The 20,293-nt window shown below is 62.5% G+C and overlaps 1 protein-coding gene across 4 annotated transcripts in view; it reads right to left on the minus strand.

Annotated features, from left to right (window-relative positions):
- Positions 1-561: 561 nt before the first annotated feature.
- The window catches only part of COL11A2 (collagen type XI alpha 2 chain), a 29,770-nt gene continuing 10,038 nt past the window's right edge, over positions 562-20,293 (minus strand). For all 4 annotated transcript variants that reach the window (XM_027525115.1, XM_027525114.1, XM_027525117.1 and 1 more), the window contains 58 exons: positions 19,525-19,584; positions 19,384-19,425; positions 19,094-19,156; positions 18,705-18,779; positions 18,198-18,284; positions 17,878-17,934; positions 17,662-17,715; positions 17,515-17,568; positions 17,372-17,425; positions 17,190-17,243; positions 16,934-16,987; positions 16,764-16,808; positions 16,598-16,651; positions 16,218-16,262; positions 15,968-16,021; positions 15,727-15,771; positions 15,572-15,625; positions 15,289-15,333; positions 15,017-15,070; positions 14,849-14,893; positions 14,243-14,296; positions 13,790-13,897; positions 12,771-12,824; positions 12,422-12,475; positions 12,290-12,334; positions 12,149-12,202; positions 11,983-12,027; positions 11,800-11,853; positions 11,652-11,705; positions 11,388-11,441; positions 10,875-10,982; positions 10,641-10,730; positions 10,411-10,464; positions 10,095-10,202; positions 9,873-9,980; positions 9,690-9,743; positions 9,534-9,587; positions 9,280-9,387; positions 9,026-9,079; positions 8,774-8,827; positions 8,536-8,589; positions 8,227-8,280; positions 7,806-7,913; positions 7,393-7,446; positions 7,162-7,215; positions 7,014-7,067; positions 6,275-6,328; positions 5,925-6,032; positions 5,780-5,833; positions 5,608-5,661; positions 5,278-5,385; positions 5,091-5,144; positions 4,755-4,790; positions 4,522-4,575; positions 4,160-4,427; positions 2,862-2,974; positions 2,362-2,568; positions 562-1,673 (listed from right to left, as the gene is read on the minus strand). In XM_027525115.1, the coding sequence (XP_027380916.1) occupies positions 1,533-1,673; positions 2,362-2,568; positions 2,862-2,974; positions 4,160-4,427; positions 4,522-4,575; positions 4,755-4,790; positions 5,091-5,144; positions 5,278-5,385; positions 5,608-5,661; positions 5,780-5,833; positions 5,925-6,032; positions 6,275-6,328; positions 7,014-7,067; positions 7,162-7,215; positions 7,393-7,446; positions 7,806-7,913; positions 8,227-8,280; positions 8,536-8,589; positions 8,774-8,827; positions 9,026-9,079; positions 9,280-9,387; positions 9,534-9,587; positions 9,690-9,743; positions 9,873-9,980; positions 10,095-10,202; positions 10,411-10,464; positions 10,641-10,730; positions 10,875-10,982; positions 11,388-11,441; positions 11,652-11,705; positions 11,800-11,853; positions 11,983-12,027; positions 12,149-12,202; positions 12,290-12,334; positions 12,422-12,475; positions 12,771-12,824; positions 13,790-13,897; positions 14,243-14,296; positions 14,849-14,893; positions 15,017-15,070; positions 15,289-15,333; positions 15,572-15,625; positions 15,727-15,771; positions 15,968-16,021; positions 16,218-16,262; positions 16,598-16,651; positions 16,764-16,808; positions 16,934-16,987; positions 17,190-17,243; positions 17,372-17,425; positions 17,515-17,568; positions 17,662-17,715; positions 17,878-17,934; positions 18,198-18,284; positions 18,705-18,779; positions 19,094-19,156; positions 19,384-19,425; positions 19,525-19,584 (4,092 nt within the window). In that variant the 3' untranslated portion in view covers positions 562-1,532. The remainder of the gene's footprint in view (positions 1,674-2,361; positions 2,569-2,861; positions 2,975-4,159; positions 4,428-4,521; positions 4,576-4,754; positions 4,791-5,090; positions 5,145-5,277; positions 5,386-5,607; positions 5,662-5,779; positions 5,834-5,924; positions 6,033-6,274; positions 6,329-7,013; positions 7,068-7,161; positions 7,216-7,392; positions 7,447-7,805; positions 7,914-8,226; positions 8,281-8,535; positions 8,590-8,773; positions 8,828-9,025; positions 9,080-9,279; positions 9,388-9,533; positions 9,588-9,689; positions 9,744-9,872; positions 9,981-10,094; positions 10,203-10,410; positions 10,465-10,640; positions 10,731-10,874; positions 10,983-11,387; positions 11,442-11,651; positions 11,706-11,799; positions 11,854-11,982; positions 12,028-12,148; positions 12,203-12,289; positions 12,335-12,421; positions 12,476-12,770; positions 12,825-13,789; positions 13,898-14,242; positions 14,297-14,848; positions 14,894-15,016; positions 15,071-15,288; positions 15,334-15,571; positions 15,626-15,726; positions 15,772-15,967; positions 16,022-16,217; positions 16,263-16,597; positions 16,652-16,763; positions 16,809-16,933; positions 16,988-17,189; positions 17,244-17,371; positions 17,426-17,514; positions 17,569-17,661; positions 17,716-17,877; positions 17,935-18,197; positions 18,285-18,704; positions 18,780-19,093; positions 19,157-19,383; positions 19,426-19,524; positions 19,585-20,293) is intronic.

The following is a 20,293-nucleotide window of genomic DNA, read 5'->3' on the forward strand; positions in this document are numbered from 1 at the left end:
GATGGTGGGGGTAGGGCGCCGGCGCTGGGGGGCGGCCCGGAGTCGGAGGAGACTCCAGCCGAGCCCTGTGCGTCTTGCCATGGCAGGAAGCCTGGAGGAACGTGAACGCTGATACCCACGAGCCTGGGGAGCCCCGGCCGCAGCCCTGGCTATTAATGACGGGGCAGGCAAGCCTGCACCAAAGGCAGGGGCAGTAAACGCCATCGTGAAAGTCAGCCTCGGTCTCCTCATTCGCAAGGAGCTCAGACCAGGCATCTAAGGCCCCTTCCAGCCTCGAGGGTCCTAAAGGTCTGGAAGGGGTGTCCGTTAAAACCAGGGAGGGTCAGGCGCCCTCACTCTGAACCGCTCAGGCACCAGGGTCACACAGAACCCTGGGCTCCCACCTGATGTCGCTAGGTGGTCTGTTATCAACTCTCTCTGCATCCTAGCACCTCAACAGGACAAGTCCTCCAGGAAACGGATTAAGCCATCCATTTCTGATAACAGCTCAGCCAGGAGTAAGGGGCGTGGTGGGAGGGGGGTCCGGTGAGGATTGAAATAACAACACAAGCAGCAGGCACATACACCCCAGGAGGAGACAATCACATTTTTTAACCACCAGTCAGAGTGGACGCAGATCATAGTGCTGGACGAGGTCCTGGGAGTCCCTTCCATCCAGATCGCATGATAACTGAAGGATCAGGAAGGGTGGGGGTATCCAGGGCAAGGATGGGGCTGGCCAGGATGTTGGTGGGATGCTCAAGGGACTCAGGGCCACCGTGGTTTCCCAACTAATGTGGAAGAATCTCAATATTTCAAGCATCTGCTGACCACTGGCCCTGCACACACCCCTCACTATTCCACGTCTCCCCTGGGGGAGTAGCCGGGTCCCCAAGTAACAGGCGTTCCTGCAAGACCCCAGACTGAGAGAAAGACAGCAGGCAGGCAGGTCAGGGAGCCAGACACCCAGTAGGTAGAGATGAGCGAGCCCCACCTGGGCAGAGAGAGGCAGAGCCCTGAGACAAAGGAGACCGTGTATTCCAGCGTTCACAGTGGGTGCTGCAGGTGGGTGTGAGGGAGGCGGGGGTCGGCCCCCAGCCCCCCACAGTCACTGAGGAAAGCCCTGAGGCAAGGAGGAGGGTGCTGGGGCTCGCCCCTGGAGAGCCCCGTCTCCAAAGTCCGCTGATTTTTGTTGGCATTTCTCTCTTTATCTTTTTTGTCATTTTGTTTTCCACGCTTTAAATAATTAATATAATTACTTTTAAATACAAAATACACAGTGTCCTTTCTCTTCTCTTCCACGTGTTTGGGGTGACTGGGAGGTAAATTTTAAATAAGGGTCTCGGCTGTCGAGCAGGGCCCAGGCTCCAGGGGGGAGGGCCGCGAGGCCCGGGGCGCCCCTCCCCTGCTTTGCCCCTGATGGGGGACTCTCAGTGCCCTGGCTGGAGGCCCCCAGATGGTGAGAAGCCCTCCTTCGAGGTGGCACAGTCCCACGCTGTGGGACTCCAGGTGGGCCTGGTGTCGGCGGACAGGGTCAGATGGAGGAGAAGGTCCTAGCCCATGAAGCAGACAGGCCCCAGCAGCACCCCGCCCCGCCTCGGAGGGGCCCCCAGTTCTGAGAAGGAGGCGTCCAGCACCGGCAGCTGCTCCAGTACAGGCGTGCGAACCTCCAGCACCGTCCGGCCTTGCTGGGTCTTGAGGAGGGGGAGAGACACAAGAGCAAGAGGAGTGAGCGTGGGAAAGGCAAGCGGGAGCCTGGGCCACCCAACCGCAGGCCCAGGCCCCTGCTCCTTTGAGCGCCGCCATGATCCCCTCATCTGCGTCACGAGTTCAAACTGTGCTACATTTCCTTTCTAAAGTTTCTTCCAGAGAGTCAGGACTGGGAAAGCTGGGAAAGTTGGGTGTGTGTGTGTGTGTGTGTGTGTGTGTGTGTACACACATGTGCGTGCGCTCTTGAGCCAATCTGGACAGCTGTGGGTTTGTTTTTGAGATTATCCGTCTGTAGTGGTTTGTGCGAGCTCGTGTGACTCCACAGGGATGTGTGTACCTGTGTTTGCGGCTGTGTGTGATGACAGCCAACATGATTCCGCACGTGTGTGTACCTGTGTGACCCTCTCCAGGCAACTCTGGAGACGCGTGTACAGATTGGGGGTGTCCTCCCTGGGGAGTGAGCAGTGTTAACAGCCCCATGTGTGCAAAGGGGAAAACATGTAAATATGCTTACGAGCCTGCATGCCGGGCTTTGAGTGAATCCGTCCTCCACTGCCCAGCCTTCCTGCCCTTCCCGACACCAGAAGCAGGCTTCCTCCTGCTCAGCCCAGCGCCCCTGCCCCTCCAGCCTGAGTCCGGGCCCACCCCCATCCAGCTCTCCCTGGTGCCCACCTGGCAGCCGTCCCGGATCTCCTTGATGTAGGGGCTGGTCTCCGGGCTCAGCTCGTCCTCGTTGGCCCCCCGGAGCTTCAGGGGGCTGTCCTGGGCCTCCCCAGAGCACGGGTAGGAGATGTTCTGGCGGGCTGAGACGCTGAGCAGGCGCAGGAAGGTGAGCTGCACCACGCCCACTGGGGCGCCCTCGGAGTCCACGTAGGAGAACTGGGGGAGAGGGGGGCTGCGGTCACAGGCAGGGCCGGGGCCAGGGTCACGAGAGCGGAGTGAATGGGGAAGGGCCGGGGGAGAAATAGGGGGCAGGGGTCAAACAGAGGGCAAAGTTTTGCTGCAGGTGGTCAGGGGCAGGAGACGAAGTTAGCAGCAGGAGACTGCCGAGAAGGAACAGAAGCGTCAGCCGGCTCCACGGGGTCAAAGGCCAGGGGACGTCAGAAATCCAGGAGCCTCTAGACCCAGAGGGGGACTGCACAGGGTCAGGGCGGCCAGGGGCCAGCTCTCACCTGAGTGACATCGTCCCTGGGCGTCACACAGGTTTCCCCTCCAGCCGTAAAGTTGCAGAAAACCCGGAAGGCATCCCGAGCACATCCTTGGTTGGGGTCGACCCAGTACTCTCCTGTCAAGTGAGGGGGGACGGTCAGGGCGCCTCGGCCTTGTACGCAAGAGGCTCTCTGCCCCACACGTCCATCTGCGGCTCCCACCGGCCGCCCCCACCCGCCCTGTCCCCCAGGCATAGCCCGCCTCACTTCAGTCTCCCTCGTCACTTTATGCCCCTTCCCGCAGCTGCCACCCCTCCCCCGGGCAGCACCCCAGGCTGGCAGCTGGAGTTGGTAGGAGCGCTGACACCCCCACCCTGGTACAATGTGTGGTCACAGGCTTGCACACGTGTCTGTGTGTGTGAATGCCAGCATGTTGTCCACGGGTGTATGTTTATCTGTTCCTGTAGACACTGGGCAGACGGTGAGCTGACGACCCTGGGAGGACCGTGTGTGTGCGTGTGTGCGTGTGTGCGCGCGCGCGCGTGTATGTGTGCGTGTGTGTGCGCGTGTGCGTGCGCGTGTGTGTATGTGTGCATGTGTGTGCGCGCACACGTGCGCACTCAGTCGTGTCTGACTCTGTGCTACCCCGTGGACTGTAGCCTACCAGGTTCCTCTGTCTGTGGAATTTTCCAGGCGAGAATACTGGAGTGGGCTACCATTTCCCACTACAAGGGATCCTCCCAACCCAGGAACTGAACCTGCATCTGTTGCGTCTCCTGAATTGGCAGGCAGATTCTCTATCACTACCGCCTGGGCAGCTCTTTAAAAACCCTTTCTAACAGTAGCCCACGACCGAATGAGCTATTTTGCGTGTCTGTGATCAGTCACTCAGTCCTGTCCTGCTCTTTCCCTTCCTTGGACTGCAGCCTGCCAGGCTCCTCTGTCCGTGGGATTCTTCAGGCAAGAATACTGGAGTGGGCTGCCGTTTCTTCCTCCAGGGGATCTTCCTGACCCAGGGATCAAACCTGTGTCTCCTGTATCTCCTGCCTTGCAGGCAGATTCTTTACCCACTGAGCCATCACACCAGTTGCTAAATATTGAAATGCTTCTTATCTGGTTGGTAAGAGCTGCCGCCCCAAGCTGGCCCCCCACCTCATCCCCACCCCGACAGCTTCCCCAGGCCTCCCCGACAGCTTCCCCAGGCCTCCCCGACAGCTTCCCCAGGCCTCCCCGACAGCTTCTCCAGGCCTCCCCGACATCCATGCTCCTTGTTCACATCGGTGCTGTGGTTCACAAGCCAAGCTCCTGAGGCTAGCACTGACCGTCAGGCAGCTCTGGGTGGCAGAGCTTCAGGTCCTGGCAGGTGCGAGCAGGGCTGTCCTGGGTCCCCATGGGCCGCCTCATTTGCTCGATCTCCTCCCGCAGGGAGTCCAGGGAGCCAAAGATCTCCTCCAGGCCCCCAGGACTACCCGGGGCACCCCCAGTTGGCACAGCTTCATCTTCCTGCATCAGGCGGCTTCCGTCCACTGAGCGCCGCGTCTTCTTGGGCATCTGGATGGGCAGGGGCTGGATCACCTCTCCAGGGGGTCCCTGGGTGAGAGATGAGGTCAAGGTGAGGGAGACGCGGAGAAATACCCAGACAGAGAGGGGCCAACAGAAACGCGGGCCCTGCCTCGTGACTCACCGGGTGTCCCGGAGGGCCCTGGACGCCCTTCTCTCCCTTAGGTCCGGCCGGGCCCTGCCAAAGGAGGCAATGAGGTCATGGAGGGGTCAAGAGGTCAAGTAGGCGATTAATGTTACAGAGGATGAAATCGGTCAAGGGCTGGGGATGAGGGGATGGGTGGGATGTTTGTCCTGGAGAGACAGTGTCAAGTTCAGTGTGGAGGGGGGCGGTCAGAGCTGCTGGGGGTCACTCACTGTGGCTCCTTTGGCTCCTTTGGGGCCAGCAGGTCCCTGTGAAATGAGGCACGAGAAAGAGGCGGTCACCTCAGGGGAGGGTCAGGACATGGAGAACTGCAGAGGCGAGGTCACGAGTCCACAGGACCCTGAGGCCACCCAGGAGGGGCAGGCGGGGGAGACAAGGGGACACCCAGGAGGCTCTGGAAGGACAGGTTGGAAACTCTGCAGGTGCAGGAACATATGGGGGACACGGGGGCCTCTGCGTGTTAGGCTGGCGGTTGCCGTGGAAACCAGGGGGATTATGGGGGCCTCGGGGTTTAGAGGATTGAGGGGAGGAACAGATGGGATACTCACAGGGAGGCCGGGGGGCCCTCCAGGACCAATGGGGCCAGATGCTCCCGGAATGCCCTAGAAGGGGGGGCCTGGTTCAAGTGCGTCCTCCTCCCCGCCCCGCTGCCCACCCCCACCCCGCCCGCAGCACGCCCCCTGAATCCCCACCCTTCATCTGCCCAGACCTCCCAGCACCACGCCCTGCACTCACCGTCTCTCCCTTTTGCCCGGTGGAGCCCTGAGGACCAGGAAGCCCGCGATCACCCTTCTCCCCCTGCTCCCCAGGGGGGCCGATGAGTCCGATGAGACCTGGGTGACCCTGGAAAAGCGGACAGGTGGTAAGGGGGAGGCACAGAAGACCCATGATGGGGAGAAGGAGGACCACAGGGGTTGGAGTCCAGAGGGCAGGAGGGACTCAGGTGGGGCTGCAGGAAGCCTGGGGCTGCCACAGCCCTGACTGAGGAGGGGCCCCCCGAGAACATGGGGTCCCCGGAGGCTTCAGGGAGGAGGCTGAGACCCCTGGCTGCACATGGTCACTCACCTTCTCGCCCTTGGCCCCAGTGTCGCCCCGGAGGCCAGGCAGCCCTGGGGGTCCCTGTGAGGAGACAGGAAGTCACTCTCTCCTGTGGGGACCACCACTCCAACTTCCTCCAAGGCTTGGACGTCCAGCCCCGGGGGCCCCACCCCATCCCACCCCATCCACAGTCACTCACCACAGGGCCTGGAGGCCCAGCCTGGCCTGTGGCCCCGGGACGGCCTTGCTGACCCTGCAGATTTGAAGGGACCGCAGGCATCAGGAGACGTGTCCCCAGCACCACACCCCTCCCAGCCCGGCCAAACCTCTGCATCATGACATACCACTGAGCCAGGGAGACCTCTCAGGCCATCAGGACCAGGCTTTCCTGCTGGGCCTGCAGGACCCACAGGGCCTGTCTTCCCTGGGGCGCCCACAGCACCAGGATCCCCCTGAAACACACCAAAGGGTGAGGACGAAAGGCAGAGGATGGTATGGTAGGGGCAGCAGATCCAAGGTGGGTGGGGAGAGACAGAGGGGAGGGGCCTAGCCCCCGAGACCCCTGGGGTAGGGAGGACAGGGAACCCCGCCTGGAGGATGGGGCATGGGAGAGGCGTCTAGGGGCTGGAGGGTGAGGACTGGGAGGCGCGGGGCGGTGCAGTGGGCGTCCCAGCATCCAGGAGGCTCTCCCCACCTTGGCGCCCTTCTCTCCTTGTCGCCCTTCAGGACCAGGCGTCCCTGCAGGCCCCTGCAGGTGGAGGAGGGGAGGGGGTGCAGGCGGCCGTGAGCAGCCAGGCTCACCTCCCACCCGAGCATCCTCCTGGTACACACACACACCCCTGTGCGCACACACACCTGCACGCACACACACACACAATCACAGAGGCTGACTCATCTCCCTCCCCAAAGCAGTCCTCCTGGTACACACACAGACACCTGCGCACACACAGACACAATCACAGAGGCTCACTCACAGGTGTGAGAGCTGCTACAACGGTACCAGCTATCAAAATACTGAGAAGTCCTGTGCATTGGGAGAAGAGCCTCCTGCCCACACACCACCAGTAAACAAAGGGTTCATCCCCTGCCAGCCCTTTTCCTCCTAGCCCCCAGACCAAGGATTAAATTTGTGCCCACTGTCCCCCCCGCAGTGGGATCAAAGAGCCGCAACCACTGGACCACCAGGAAATCTGCCCCCACGTCTATTCTGATTGGTTGCTACACACACCACCACCCCTGGCAAGATCAGACAGGACATACAGGAGCAAAGATACCCAAATCTGCACAGCACACTCGCAAACACATGTGATCACACACACACACACCTCCCCCAAGGACGGCTGGGACACCAGGCCTCTCCCCATCCTGCCCCCCCTCACCCCAGCGGCCATCCAGCCTCCCCCAGGACTGCCCGCAAGGTCTGCCTCGCTTACCCTCTTTCCAAGCGGTCCAGGAGGTCCATTCTCCCCCGTAGGACCGGGGGACCCCTGTGGAGGGAGGGAGAGTGGTGGTGAGGGAGCCCTCAGGTGTGGGCACAGCAGAGGGGATTGGGCCTGCGGGTGGGGGGTCACGGGTACTCACAGGCTGTCCTGGCTCCCCGTCCTCTCCACGGTCACCCTTGGCACCATCCTGGCCCTGCAGAGACACAGCACTGTCAGAGGGAGCCCCAGGCCTGGCTGACCTCACCCCCAAACCTGCCGAGCTTCCCATTCTTCCGTCTGCCCCCCACACCCCCAGTTCCCACCCGCCACACAGAGTGCCTCCAAAGCAGACCACCCTCTTCACCCATCCCTCCCCCTGGGTAAGACTCACCCGAGGGCCAACTTCTCCAGGAGGGCCAGGGTCACCAGGAAAACCAACAGGACCCTGATCCGGAGGGAATCCAAGGGTCAGGGTCATAGCTCCTCCTAAGCCCACCCAGCGCCAACACGATCCCCATGGGTACAGGGCTCACGCTCCCTCTCTACAGGCAGTGCCCACCCGCACCGCCCTAGGAAGAGGGCCTCCAGTAGCCCTTCTCCCCACCTCATGCACGGCCTGCCCTCCAAGGCTTTCAGGTCATATTTCATTTTCTCTCTGGATCCTAAACTCCATAATCCCTCCCAGGAGACCCCGTTCCCCCCCACAAGTCTCCCACAGTCTTGCCCCCCGACTCCAAGATCCTCACACACATTCCCAGGTCTCCATGCACAGGGCCCTCCTCCAAGCCCCCTTCCCAAACTCACAGGGTTCCCTTTGGGACCGTCGTCGCCAGTGGGGCCCTTAGGCCCCGGTGGTCCTGCCTCTCCCGCCTGCCCAGTCTCTCCTTTCTCCCCGCGCTCCCCACGTGGACCCTGAAGGATGGGCGGAGGTTACAGATGGTCCCAAAGGAGGAGGATGCAGCCCCCACTTCCAAGACGCCTTCAGCCTCGCCCTCATCCCCCTCCGCCAGCTAACATCAGGGTGCACACAGAAGTCGAACCCATGGGGGGAGTCTGGGCCCCTCTTTCTTTTGAGGAAAGAGGGGTGGAGCCCACTCAGATCCAGGGACCAGGCCCCCTGAGAACGGCTGGGAGCTGCAGCTCCAGGAGGTCACAGAAAAGGTGGGGGTGGGAATGAGGGGGTGGAGGGGGGCTTGGGGAGCCAGGCCCCAGAGCAACCACTCACCTTGACCCCTGGCTCGCCCTGGACTCCCGGAGATCCTGACTCTCCTGGCTCCCCCTGCAAGGAGATGGGGGTCAAGAATCTTCATTCCCCGGCCCCCCCCAAAATCCTGATATTCCCAGTCTTTCTCTCTCTTTTTTCAGTCACACTGCACAGTTCCTCAGACGACTGAGCACAGGCCACGGCAGTGAAAGCACTGACTCCAAGCACGGGACCACCGGGGTCCCCCGCCTTATCAGTCTCCTTTGAGGCCCCCACCGAAACTGGCGGAAACTCACCCCCCAAGACCATCCATGTACCCTTTCCCAGTACCTTCTCTCCAGGGGGACCCAAGTTCCCAACACCTCCTGGGGGGCCTTGTGGACCCTGAAAGAGAACCAGAAATAAAGAGGAGGGGGTGCCCCGTGGGCGCAGAGCCTGGACGACTGCCTGAGGTCATCGCCGTGAGACGGCAGGCCCAGCGGCGTCTCGGCATCTGTGATGAGGCCAGAGGTTACAGTCTAGGGGAAGGGAGGCAGGGCACTTGCCACACCGGGGCCAGAGGACTCACATCTGCTCCGTTGGGTCCAGCTGGGCCTCGAGGTCCTGGGGGGCCAGGTGGTCCCTGGAGAGAAGCAGACGCCCAGAGACAGGCCAGGAGGTGAGAGAAGGTGAGCCAAGGATGCCCGGAGTGGCGGGGCCAGGGGAGCGGGCGGGGAGGGAGGCAGTTAGGCCAGGGCGGGGTGGGCACTGGAAGCAGGGGGGACTAGCAGGTGAGGCTAGAGTCAGGAGGGGTTCACCCCGTCAAGGGGGCCGCACTCACCATCGGGCCCACGTCTCCTGTCTCTCCCTTCTCCCCCGAGGGGCCTGGCAAGCCCTGCACAGGTGTACACGACACGGACCCAGGTGACCAACACACCTGGAGCACACCCTCTCCCGGCCCCTCTCCCCAGATCCCAGCCCCTGCCCCCACCCCCCTGCCCTCCTTCCTGAGCAGGGGCTGGCGAGGGTCCGGGGCAGACACCAGCCCCGCTGTGACCCCCACCTCGCAGCCCCTGCCTCCTCTCTCCAGCTCACCTGCAGACCAATGGGTCCCGGGGGCCCATTGAATCCTCTTGTTCCTTCGTCACCTTTGGCTCCGAAGTGTCCCTGGGGACCCCGAGCTCCAGGCTCCCCATCTGCCCCCTGAGGTCGGGGAGGGCAGGGACGAGGACTCAGAGATGGTCCTGGGTCTGGGGTTTTCTAGTCCCGCCCAGAACCGGGCAGCAGGCCTGGAGCCCCCTACCCCCACCCCCACCTCCGAGGGCAGAATCGGGGCACTGGTCACTCACCGCAGCACCAGGCTGCCCCACAGGCCCGATGGGTCCGGGGGGCCCAGGGGGGCCCTGGGGGAGAAAGAAGAGTCAGAGACACCAAGACAAGGGGTGGGGCCAGGAGGGGCTGAGGTTCAGGGGCAGCGGGGAGAAGTCAGAGGGATGAACACTCACGTGCTCCCCCTTGCTGCCTTTGGCGCCCTTCTGGCCAGGGTCTCCCACCTCGCCCTAGGGGAATGTGGGGGGACGTTAGAGGACGCGGCGGGCGGAGGGCAGAAGGAGCCACGGGCCCTGGGGCTGCCCAGCCCAGCGAGCTCACGTGCACAAAGCTCATTCCGGGGCCTGCGGTTCTCTCACCTTGTCTCCATCCTCTCCCGCCACGCCCGGGGGCCCGGCAGGGCCAGGAAGCCCCACGGGACCCTGCACCCCATCGCGGCCGGTCGGACCAATGGGGCCCTTCTCGCCCTGTGGGAGAGGAAGGCAGGCGTCGTGACCCACAGACGCTGTCACCCTGGAGGCCCCTTGAGACCCAGCAGCTTCCAGACCGCCTACAGCGCCTCCCAAGGACCCCGCACTCACCGGGACCCCTTTCTCTCCCGCTGCTCCAGGCGGACCCTGCGGTCCCGGGCGCCCTGGGGGGCCAATGGGTCCCCCAGATCCTGCCGAACCTCGCTCACCAGGGGATCCCTGCAACAGAGGCAAGCGTCAGACCCGCTAAAGGGGAGACCACAGCCCCCGACACCAGAGCATGCCCAGCCACAGTTCCCAGGAGAAAGGCCCGGCATCAGAGGCCTTATTCCCCCAGCCTCCCTCTGCCAGGTCCCGCAGCCCTACCTGAACCCAGATGCTGCCCCGCACCCTTCCTCCCACCGCCCCCCAGGGGCCCCAGACTCACCGCAGGGCCTGGGGGACCAGCCGGGCCTTCATTCCCCTTCAGACCAGGACCGCCCTGTGAGCCAGAGATTGGGGATAACAGACGTGAGACGGAAGAGGGGGACCTCACAGGCCCGGAGCTTAGGAGACACGCGGGGAAGGGTGGGGGCTGGGATGTGGGCGCAGGGTGACGCTGGGGAGCCAGGAGGTGCAGGGCCTCTTCACAGGCATCTGGGTCGGGGTCACACTCACAGCAGTGCCAGGGAGGCCTCTCTCTCCCGGAAAGCCCCTCAGACCAGCGGGACCATCCTTCCCTGGGGCCCCAGGGGGTCCGGGATCGCCCTAAAAGGAAACCAAGGTGATGAACCACTGCCAGCCTCCCCAGTTGAGCAGAGCGACCTCTGCCCCCTCAAACCCCCAATGGGCTGTCCCTTTAGGCACCGAACCCCGTTCTCCCAAGTGCCCCCTCCCGGGCCCTCTGCTGACCTTCGTGCCTTCTTTTCCAGCTGTTCCAGTCAGTCCCTGCTCTCCAGGGGGGCCGGGGGGGCCTGGGTGACCTCTCTCCCCCATGGGCCCGGTTTCCCCTGCGGCTCCCTGGGAAAGAGGCAAACAGACTCCAGTCTCACCCCCGCCCCCGTCTCACTCTGGTCACCTCACGGTACCCCCCAGGACCCCTTCCTGTCTGCCCCAGGGCTCTCCTAGGCCTCCACGCTGGTCTCCCTTCCCCTGTGTGGGGTAGCCACACCACCCAGTGTCCCTGTCGGGGACCTTCCTCCGCTCCAAGACGCAAGAAGAGGAGAACTGGTCCAGGAAACAGATGGAAATCTGAGATCTCTGCTCCAAACCCAGCCCCTACCATGCACCCCAGTCCCGGGGCCCCACAGGCAAAGGAGGGTTGGGGGCCCCGGATCAGGAGAAGAGAGAAGAAAGGCAGACATTCCAACCCCCAAGGTCTAGGATGCTTTGTCTCTGTGGGGAGGGGTGGGGGGGCAAGCATACCTGGGGTCCCACCACTCCTGGGGGGCCAGGGGGGCCGGTCTTCCCTTGGAAGCCCTGAAAGAGAAAGAGAGGAGAGGGGGGTTGGAACACACAGTCTGGCATGGACACGGCATGGACCCCAGGCTCCCGGGTCACCACCGAGTCCTTGGCTGCGGTATGAGCAGCATTAGGATAGGGGCCACTCCGAGGAGACCCTTCCTTGGGGGCCTTCCAGACAGGACGGGGGGCGGGGATGGGGTCTGCAGGCACCAGAGCACCACTCACCACTTCTCCTCTCTGGCCTGGGTGTCCTGGCAGCCCGTCCTTCCCGGGGGGACCCTGGAAGGGGTTCAGAGGTCAGGTGAGCTCTAGACCGGGCAGGGGGTGAGGAGGAGGGACACTCAGAGCCAAGGCAAGTCAGAGGGCAGCTTACCGGAGGTCCTTTGGGGCCAGGAAATCCGTTGGGGCCCTGAGGCCCAGGGAGACCCTAGAGACAGATCTGGTTGAGCCAGGAGAATGGGGAGCAGGCTGGGCAGGGGATCCGCCCCGTGGAGAGGGAGCCGGCGCCACTGGCCCCTGGACAGCGCCGGGGTGCAGGGGACTCGACCACACTCACCCTCTCTCCAGGAGGCCCATGGGGGCCGTCTCCACCTGAGGTTCCCTGTGGGGGAGATGGTCAGAGAGGAAGAGAGGCTGACTTCTAGCCAACCCCAAGGTCAGAGGAGGGGACGCAGCTGGGCGCCGGAGCAGAGGGGAGATGGAGCCCTGCTGAGACCACCAACCTTGGCTCCAGACTTCCCGGTGGCACCTCGAGGTCCCCGCTGACCACGCGGACCCTAGAGAGAGGACAAGGGAGTTGTCAGAAAGACCCCCAAAGCACCCCCTTGGGCTCCTGAGCCGCACGCCTCTTCCGCTGCACTCACCGTGGGGCCGCGCTCTCCTCGAGGCCCTGATTTCCCTGACAGGCCCTGGTGGTGGCAAAGTGAAGACAAGGCATCAGCTCTGAGCCCCCCAGAGCCACCCCTCCCCCCACAGCCCCCCATTCCCCGGCTTACCCGGGCTCCCTTCTCTCCACTGGCTCCAGGAAAACCCGGAAATCCCAGCGACCCCTGGTGAGGATGGAAAAGGGGGAAACCGAGAAGTCGAGAAGAGGGTGGGCTGGGGAAAGGCCAAGGGGGGTCAGGAGAGGTGACAGAGGCAGGGGGTGGAAGACCCAGGCTCTGCCAATAGCTTGGTGGCCTTAGACAAGCCCTGGTGCTTTCTGAGCCTCTGTTTCCCCATCTGTAGAATGGGCGTGAACTAAATTCTGTCTAGGGTCCCCCCACTGCTCTGTCCGTCTGTGCTTCCTGCAATTAGAGCTCAGGGAAGGAAAAGGAGGAGGGGCGCAGTGGGGCATCGAGTCACCTTGGGGCCCTGGCGTCCGGGGTAGCCAGGCAGACCAGGAACACCCAGCTTGCCCTGTGGACAGACAGAGGGCCATCAGGAACAAGTGGGGCCACGGATCCCACTCCATCCTGGAGACCCAGCCCCCAAACAGCAAACATCTAGCGTGCCCCCAACCCCCACCGCCCTCATCCCCCACCAACCCCACCCCAGGCTGCCTGGCTTTTGTAATCTCTCCTTCCTGAGAGTGGATTTTCCCCAAACTCCAGGGCTGGAATCTCGTCTCCCCTGTATCTTAAAATCAGCAGCTCACGCCCTGCGGGCACTGGGATCCCCTGCCTGCCCAGCACCTCTGCTCCCTCCTCCCCAGCACACACAACCACTCCTCCAAGACCAGCCCCTTTGCAGCCCCCACCCCGCCTTGCTGCAGGCTCAGCTCTGCAGCCCCCATCTCCAGCCCCCCACGCCCTGCCCCCTGAGGCCTCAGGACCTGTCTTGCCAAGGAGTGGATGTGGGGAGCAGGGATCCGGCCGCCTGACTCCTGGGGCTCCAACCCTGGTTCTACCCTGCACTGGCTGTGACGAACAAGCCCCCAAACCTCCTGGTGCTTCAGGACCGTAGAAGTCCCCACCCCGCGGGGCTGACAGGACACCGTTAGCCAGGTTAACCGTGAAGATGTCAGAGCTCACCGCCTCTCCAACTCTTTTCCTTCTCAGAGTACCTACTGGTCTGAGTCTGCACACACTTTCCCTCTGCCTGGCACCCCCAGGAACCCTGTGACAGCCTCTCTGCATGGCCCCACGAATGTGTTGTGAACTCTTTATAACGGGGACTTTCCTAGGCTTCTTGTGTAGCCCCTCTCAACCTGTCAGTGTCTAGGGGGTGCCAGACACAGAGAGGAGCATAATTAATGCACAGTCATCTTTGACTTTCTGACTTCAGCCATTGGCATCCCTGCACCCACTCTGACCCCAGCACCCCAGGCCTCACCCCCTCCACATCCTAGAGCGTGTAGACATTGACCCCCTCCCCCCCGTCACCTTCTCGCCCATGAGCCCCGGGGGCCCAGGGTCCCCCGTGGGTCCAGTGCGCCCCTTCGGCCCCTCAGGACCATCCTCGCCCCTGGAACCGGGGACTCCGACCTCGCCCTGGGGGAGAGGGTTAGAGAGTGAGAGATCGGGACTCGGGGTGGGAGCTGAGCCCCGAGATGGGGGGCAGGCCCTGGTGAGGCTGGTGGGGTCGGTGGGGGTCCCTGAAGGTCCTGCAAGACGAGGAGCCCCGAGGGGCAGGGAGAGGGCGGTGACCAGCCAGCCGGTGGGTCACAGAGCACAGGGCTGGGTCCTGCTTGGATCAGGCTCCAAAGGGAGGTCAGATCCTCGAGGGAGCCTGGAGATGGGCCATCCAGGGGTGTCAGGGGGAGGCTGGTAATTGGGGCTCAAAGGGGAGGGTCACCAGCGCTCGGAGTTGGGGGCAATGAGGAGGTCTCTACTCACCCTGTCGCCTTTCACACCCATGTCCCCTTTGAAGCCGGGAAAGCCATCCTCGCCCTGAGAAATACGGGGCGAGAGGACATCACGGATGACGGAAGGAGGGGTAGACAGAGGTGGGCAGAAGGGGCGGAGGGTGGTGAGGGCGAGAGGACACCACGGATGATGGAAGGAGGGGAAGACAGAGGTGGGCAGAAGGGGCGGAGGGTGGTGAGGGCGAGAGGACACCACGGATGATGGAAGGAGGGGTAGACAGAGGTGGGCAGGAGAAGGGGCGGAGGGTGGTGAGGGCGAGAGGACATCACAGATGATGGAAGGAGGGGTAGACAGAGGTGGGCCGGAGAAGGGGCGGAGGGTGGTGAGGGCGAGAGGACACCACGGATGATGGAAGGAGGGGTAGACAGAGGTGGGCCGGAGAAGGGGCGGAGGGTGGTGAGGGCGAGAGGACATCACGGATGATGGAAGGAGGGGTAGACAGGTGGGCGGCAGAAGGGGCGGAGGGTGGTGAGGGCGAGAGGACATCACGGATGATGGAAGGAGGGGTAGACAGAGGTGGGCAGGAGAAGGGGCGGAGGGTGGTGAGGGCAGATGGGGCTGAGGGCCATTGCTCACCTTTTCACCCTTGTGACCCTTCAGACCCCGAATTCCATCCACGCCCTGGAATTGGAAGGGGAGAGACGGAGTGGTCAGGAGGGGTGGCGAGGCTGGCAGGACCAAGCTCCGGGGCCCAGCTGGCCGCCCTGACCTCAGCCTTCCTCTCCCAGCTGGCTGGTCTCTTACCTTGATGCCCCGAGGTCCTGGGTACCCCAGAGGACCCTGAGGTCCAGATGGACCCTGCAAGAGGACAGAGAGGTGTCAATAAAGGGTCTCAGGGGGTCACTGAGGACGCCCAGGGGTGGGAGAAAGGGAAGTGACCAATTGGAGTCTGGAGAGGGTTGAAGGGGGTGGACTGTTAGAGCCACGTGAAGATACGAGGAGATCCCAAGGACTTGGGTGCCCAGGTCTGGGTGGCGACCCTGCCAGGGGATGTGAGGGGCCATGGAAGAGCTTACCTGGTTTCCTTTGGTTCCGGGAGGGCCTTCCTTGCCCGGGTGACCCTGGGGGTAGGGGAAGGAGAGCGTGACCACTGGTCCCTGTCACTTCCTGCATCCCTCTCTACACTTCTTGGACCCAAATGCCCCCAGGTCCTAATGAAGCTGACTGACCATTGGCGGCATCACCAGTGACTTCCCAGGACAAGGGACACTCTGTAAGGATACTCACTGAGGTGCCTGCAAGTCACTCCCTGGGGTGGAAGGTCAAGGGGGATTTGCATGACGAGGTGGGGGCACTCACCGGGGGTCCATCTGAGCCGGGCATGCCAGGCAGCCCTGGTTTCCCTCGAGGACCCTGCAGGGAGATGAGGACACTCAGTCACAGCCAGACATTTGGGGGCTCCCTGCAACCCGCCTCAGCACACCCACCATCCCCCAGATCCCTTAGTCACTTACCTTCTCTCCATGAGGGCCAATGGCACCCTGGGGCCCGGGGAGACCCTAGACACCGGAGAGAGACATTACAGGGGCCCCCAGGGGTGGGTCCCGCTTTCTCCCCCAGCCAGCACCCCCAGTTCACAGCACAAGCAGCAAAAACTTGAAACCCTTCATTTCCAGTCCCCATGCAGGGTCTGACCCACTGTGGGAGCCCAGGGGGGGCCCCTCAGGTTGGGGGGGGGCAGACAGGACCACTCACCTGGGTCCCGGGGGTGCCCTGCTGTCCCGGAGGTCCTGGTTCTCCCTGGGGTCCCTGGAAACAGGCAGCCAGGCAGGGGTCAGAAGGAAATGGTGACAGAACAAACCGGGCAGGGGAGCTGAGTCCCAGGAGGGACAGACGAGGGGGCAAGTGCCGGAAGCAGGAGGGGGTCAGAGGGGCAAAGGGAGGAGACCTTGGCAGAGACGCGAGGGGCGGAGGGGCGGGCGGGGTCTCCACACCCATCACTCACCAAGCTGCCTTTGGGACCGTGGGGGCCATCCATGCCTCGGACTCCCTGAAACATGAGAGGGGCGTGAGTCCGGACGGACCTGTGGTTTCCCACGCCAGGCCATCCCCGCCGGATAGGGCAGGCGCGCGGCAGCCGCCCTCTGAACCTAAGCAAACATGGCCGCCCGGATCCACAGGGCATGGGGCTCTGGTCTGTGGGTTTGTTTTGTTTTGTTTCTCTTGAGGACCTTTTTTTTGCTATGCCCAAAGTGTTTGATGCATTAGAGGATATGGCCCCGCGTGGGCACCTGCGGGTGCGGCTCAAGGGGCAGTGGGGGCGGGGCGGGGAGGCATTCAGGGAAGGTGGAGAGGGCGGGGTCAGAGTCAGGGACAGTCACTCACCGGGGGTCCAGGAATCCCAGGAGGGCCTTTGGGGCCAAGGAGACCTCGAGGTCCCTGCATTCAGGTGAGGGGAAGACAGGACCACGTAGGTGAGAGAGCGCATCCCTTTCACGCCCACGCCCCTCCTCTGGGGTCCGAGCCACACTTCCTGCCCCCCGACACTCACCGACTCCCCAGGCAGCCCCCGAGGCCCGATCTCTCCGTCGTCTCCCTGGAGGAGGACATGTGAAGCAGCCTCGCCTTCCAGAACCCCCCGCCCCCAGCCCCAGCCCCCACCCCGGACCCCCCCTACCCCCGGCCCCCACCCCACCCGCCCACGCAGGCTGCAACACTTACCCTCTCTCCATCCTCACCAGGGGGCCCAGGAAGGCCCTGGGCACCAGTATCACCCTGAAAAATGGGCCACCAGGTAAGAGGGGTACAGAGCCCCCAACACAGACAGACGCAGACCGTCTTCAGGGTCCAAGGAAGTTCCTCCTCTCAGCTCCTGCTGGGACCGCCAGCCTCCTGCCCTGACCTCGAGATCCCTCCCTCCCTTCCCCTCCAGGGAAGATCCACCCCCATCACAGCACCCTGCGGCCCCCATACTCACTCTGTGTCCCTTCTCCCCAGGCAGCCCCGGGAGGCCATCAAATCCTCGGTCACCCTAAGGAGGAGAGGGGCAGCCCAGGTGAGGTGCCCGCCCTTTCCCATCACGTCATGAGCGGGGCGGGGCTATCCCCAGGAAACAGATGAGTTCCGGGTGGGCACCACAAAGGGGCCCGAGCCTGTTACCTTCACTCCAGGTTCCCCAGGCATCCCTCGGGCTCCGTCAGCACCAGCTCGGCCCTGGGGGTGCAGGGGAGGTGTCAGAGCAAGCAGGGGCCCAGCCCTCCACCCCCTGCACCCTGTTTCCATCTCCCACCCCAGTCACTCACCCTTCGCCCCGCCTTGCCAGGAGGGCCCATGAGGCCCTGAGGTCCTCTGGGGCCCTAGGAGGGAGAAACAGGGGCAGGGTTAGTGAGCACAGGTCGGGGTGGGGGGGGCAGCACTGAGCTGGGGACCAGGTCGGGGGAGGCTGTCACCTGAGGTCCCAGGTCTCCAGACTCTCCTTTCATGCCAGGGCTCCCGGGTTGTCCCTGTGAGGAGAGAGGGGGGCTTGCTGAAGGACACGCCCATCGGTGGCCACAGAGCCCTCCCTCAATGCAGCAAAATATCTCTCAAATTGGTCCTTTTCCAGGACTGTCCATACCCCCACACATGGATAAAGGATCCCCTATCACAACACCCCACGCACTCACCAGGGGGCCAGGGCGGCCTGTGTATCCCATGGGGCCAGGGGGTCCTCGGAGGGCCATCTAGGGAGGGCAGAGGAGACGGCAGAGCTGAGCACAGGCAGCAGGAGCACCCCAGACTCCGGGTCACCTCCCAGATTTACCCTTCTTCCCTGACCTTCATTCCGCTGCCCTGATCGTCCTCAACCTCCATGTCAGCCCCCAATCCAACCCAGACCTCTCCCTGCCCTACAGTCACACCGACCTACCTTTCCAACCCCTCCTAGTGCCTTCCTCCACCTACCACACCCCTCCCATGCCCCCCCAAGACCCCTAGCCCTACTTACCCGTGCCTGCTGCAGAATCGCCTGGGCCTGGGCCTCCTGGGCTGCCACCACAGGGCCCTTGTCACCCCCACCACTGCCGAACCGGAACTGTGGGGCAAGGAGAAGAAGAAAGTCTAGATTCTTCCAGGAAATCCATGAGACCCCCGAAACCAGAGGGATCATCCAGCACTTGGGCCCCCATGTCCCAGGTTCCAGATACCCTAAGCCCTCCTCCAGTGTCTCCCCCGGGCTCTGGCTTATCACTCAGAGGTTTTCAGAAATTCAGCTCCTGCCTCCCTCCCTCCCTCTCAGCCTCTTCCTCCTAGATTCCCTGAAATCTAGGATTTTCTGCCTGATTCTAGATGCTCCATGTTTGGTTCTAGATCATTAATGAGGCCTTAGACCCTCCACCCCGATGATCACATTCTTTGGGTGGATCGTCCCGAGAGACTCCTCCTAGGTTTTCCTCCCCTTCTGGTTCCCTGCCCTCCCCTCAGCCTGTTCCACAAAGCCCAGAAGACCACTCACGGGGAGCATGAGGGATGTTCCGGGAGGGCCAGGGGCGCCGTCTGATCCAGGGAGCCCTGCTCGGCCCGGGGGACCCTGGAGAAAGACGGAGTGACAGCGTGTTGTTAGGCCCCTGGCATCATCTTGAAGCCCTCCTCAATGGAACAGATGCAGACTTTCCTAGATCTCCCCACACCCAGTGGAGAAACATGTCATGGAGAAAATCGACAGTGAGACACCAGACTGCTCCCCTCTCCAACCACACGCTGCCTTCTTTTCTGGGTGCTGAGGGCACAGCAGCCCCTCCATCAGTAATCAACCAGCTGATGAGAAGTCACCGAGAATGGTACCCCCCTGGATACCAGCGGCTCCTTTGTAGTCCTCCCCGCCCCCACAGGATGCTCTCATACCCTCTCGCCTGGGTCTCCAACTGGGCCTGGGTTGCCTTGGATACCAGGGGGACCAGGAAATCCCTGAAGAACACAAGAAGGGGGGGTCAGATGTGGGCGGTCAGATGGAAGAGGGGTATGTGGCTGGGGGTGGTCTCCGCAGAAGAAATCTGGGGTTCTGGGAAGCTCTGATTGGAAGGATGCTCCAAGTTCTAAGGAGGCCTGGGCCAATGCTGGGAAGGCACAAGTGAGCAGGTAGGAAGCGTTTCTGCAAAAAGAATGGAGGCTGGGGGGTCACAGCTAGAACTCACCGCAGGGCCTTCTGGACCAGGGGGCCCCTCCACTAGCATGCCCTGCGGAGCCAAAGGTTAAAAGTCAGAGGCTATAGGGCTAGCACCCTGCCTCCTTCCCTTCTTCCCACTGCCCTCTGCTCAGTGACCAGAGTGACTTACAGGTTCCAGCACAGCAGGCTCCCCCTTCTCTCCCTTCAGCCCCCGGGGGCCACGGGCAGCCTGAGGGAGACACACATGTAACCCCCAGTGGGGCCTGTGAGCAGCCCCCACCGGGACTGCCCCCACCCTGGTGCAGTCACAGGTCCTCCAGAGATCTCCCTGACCTAACCCCTCGAACTCCCTGGTCCTCCTCCAACACTCCCTCTTCACAGACCTCCCAGGTCTGCCAAGGGATATCTCAGGGTTCCCCACCCCCCAATTCCCTGCCCCACCTCAGCAAACACACCCTCTGCATCTCCCTGAGAACCTCTCTCAGGAAGGTCCCCAGACAGTTCCTGGGACACCAGTCCCCCAGTCTTCCCAGACCCTCTCCTGGAGGACTGCACCTTATCCCCCACACTTCCTTAGGACCTTAAGAAACCATCAACTTCCTCACCTTTAACCCAACTCGCCAAGTAAGATTCTAAGATTTTAGATAGATTTTTACTTGGGTTTGGGGGAGGTCATGCATCCATATGAGAATCTGACGTAATCTATAGTGTCTTTCTCCAGAAAAGAAAAAGGGTATGCCCTTATGCACAGAATTTTACTTAGAGTTTCAAGGGGTTCACAAGTTTAAAACTCCCCAGAGATTAGACATTCATACTCTAAGTATATTTGGAGAGCAGTCCCCACTGATACCTCCAACTTAGAGCTTATAACTGGATTTTGAAAAAATACAATTCGGGCTCAGTTACTCAAGCCCCAGCACGGAGCCCCTCAGCTCCTT

Source organism: Bos indicus x Bos taurus, chromosome 23 (assembly GCF_003369695.1).
Source record: "Bos indicus x Bos taurus breed Angus x Brahman F1 hybrid chromosome 23, Bos_hybrid_MaternalHap_v2.0, whole genome shotgun sequence".
Lineage (NCBI taxonomy): Eukaryota > Metazoa > Chordata > Mammalia > Artiodactyla > Bovidae > Bos > Bos indicus x Bos taurus.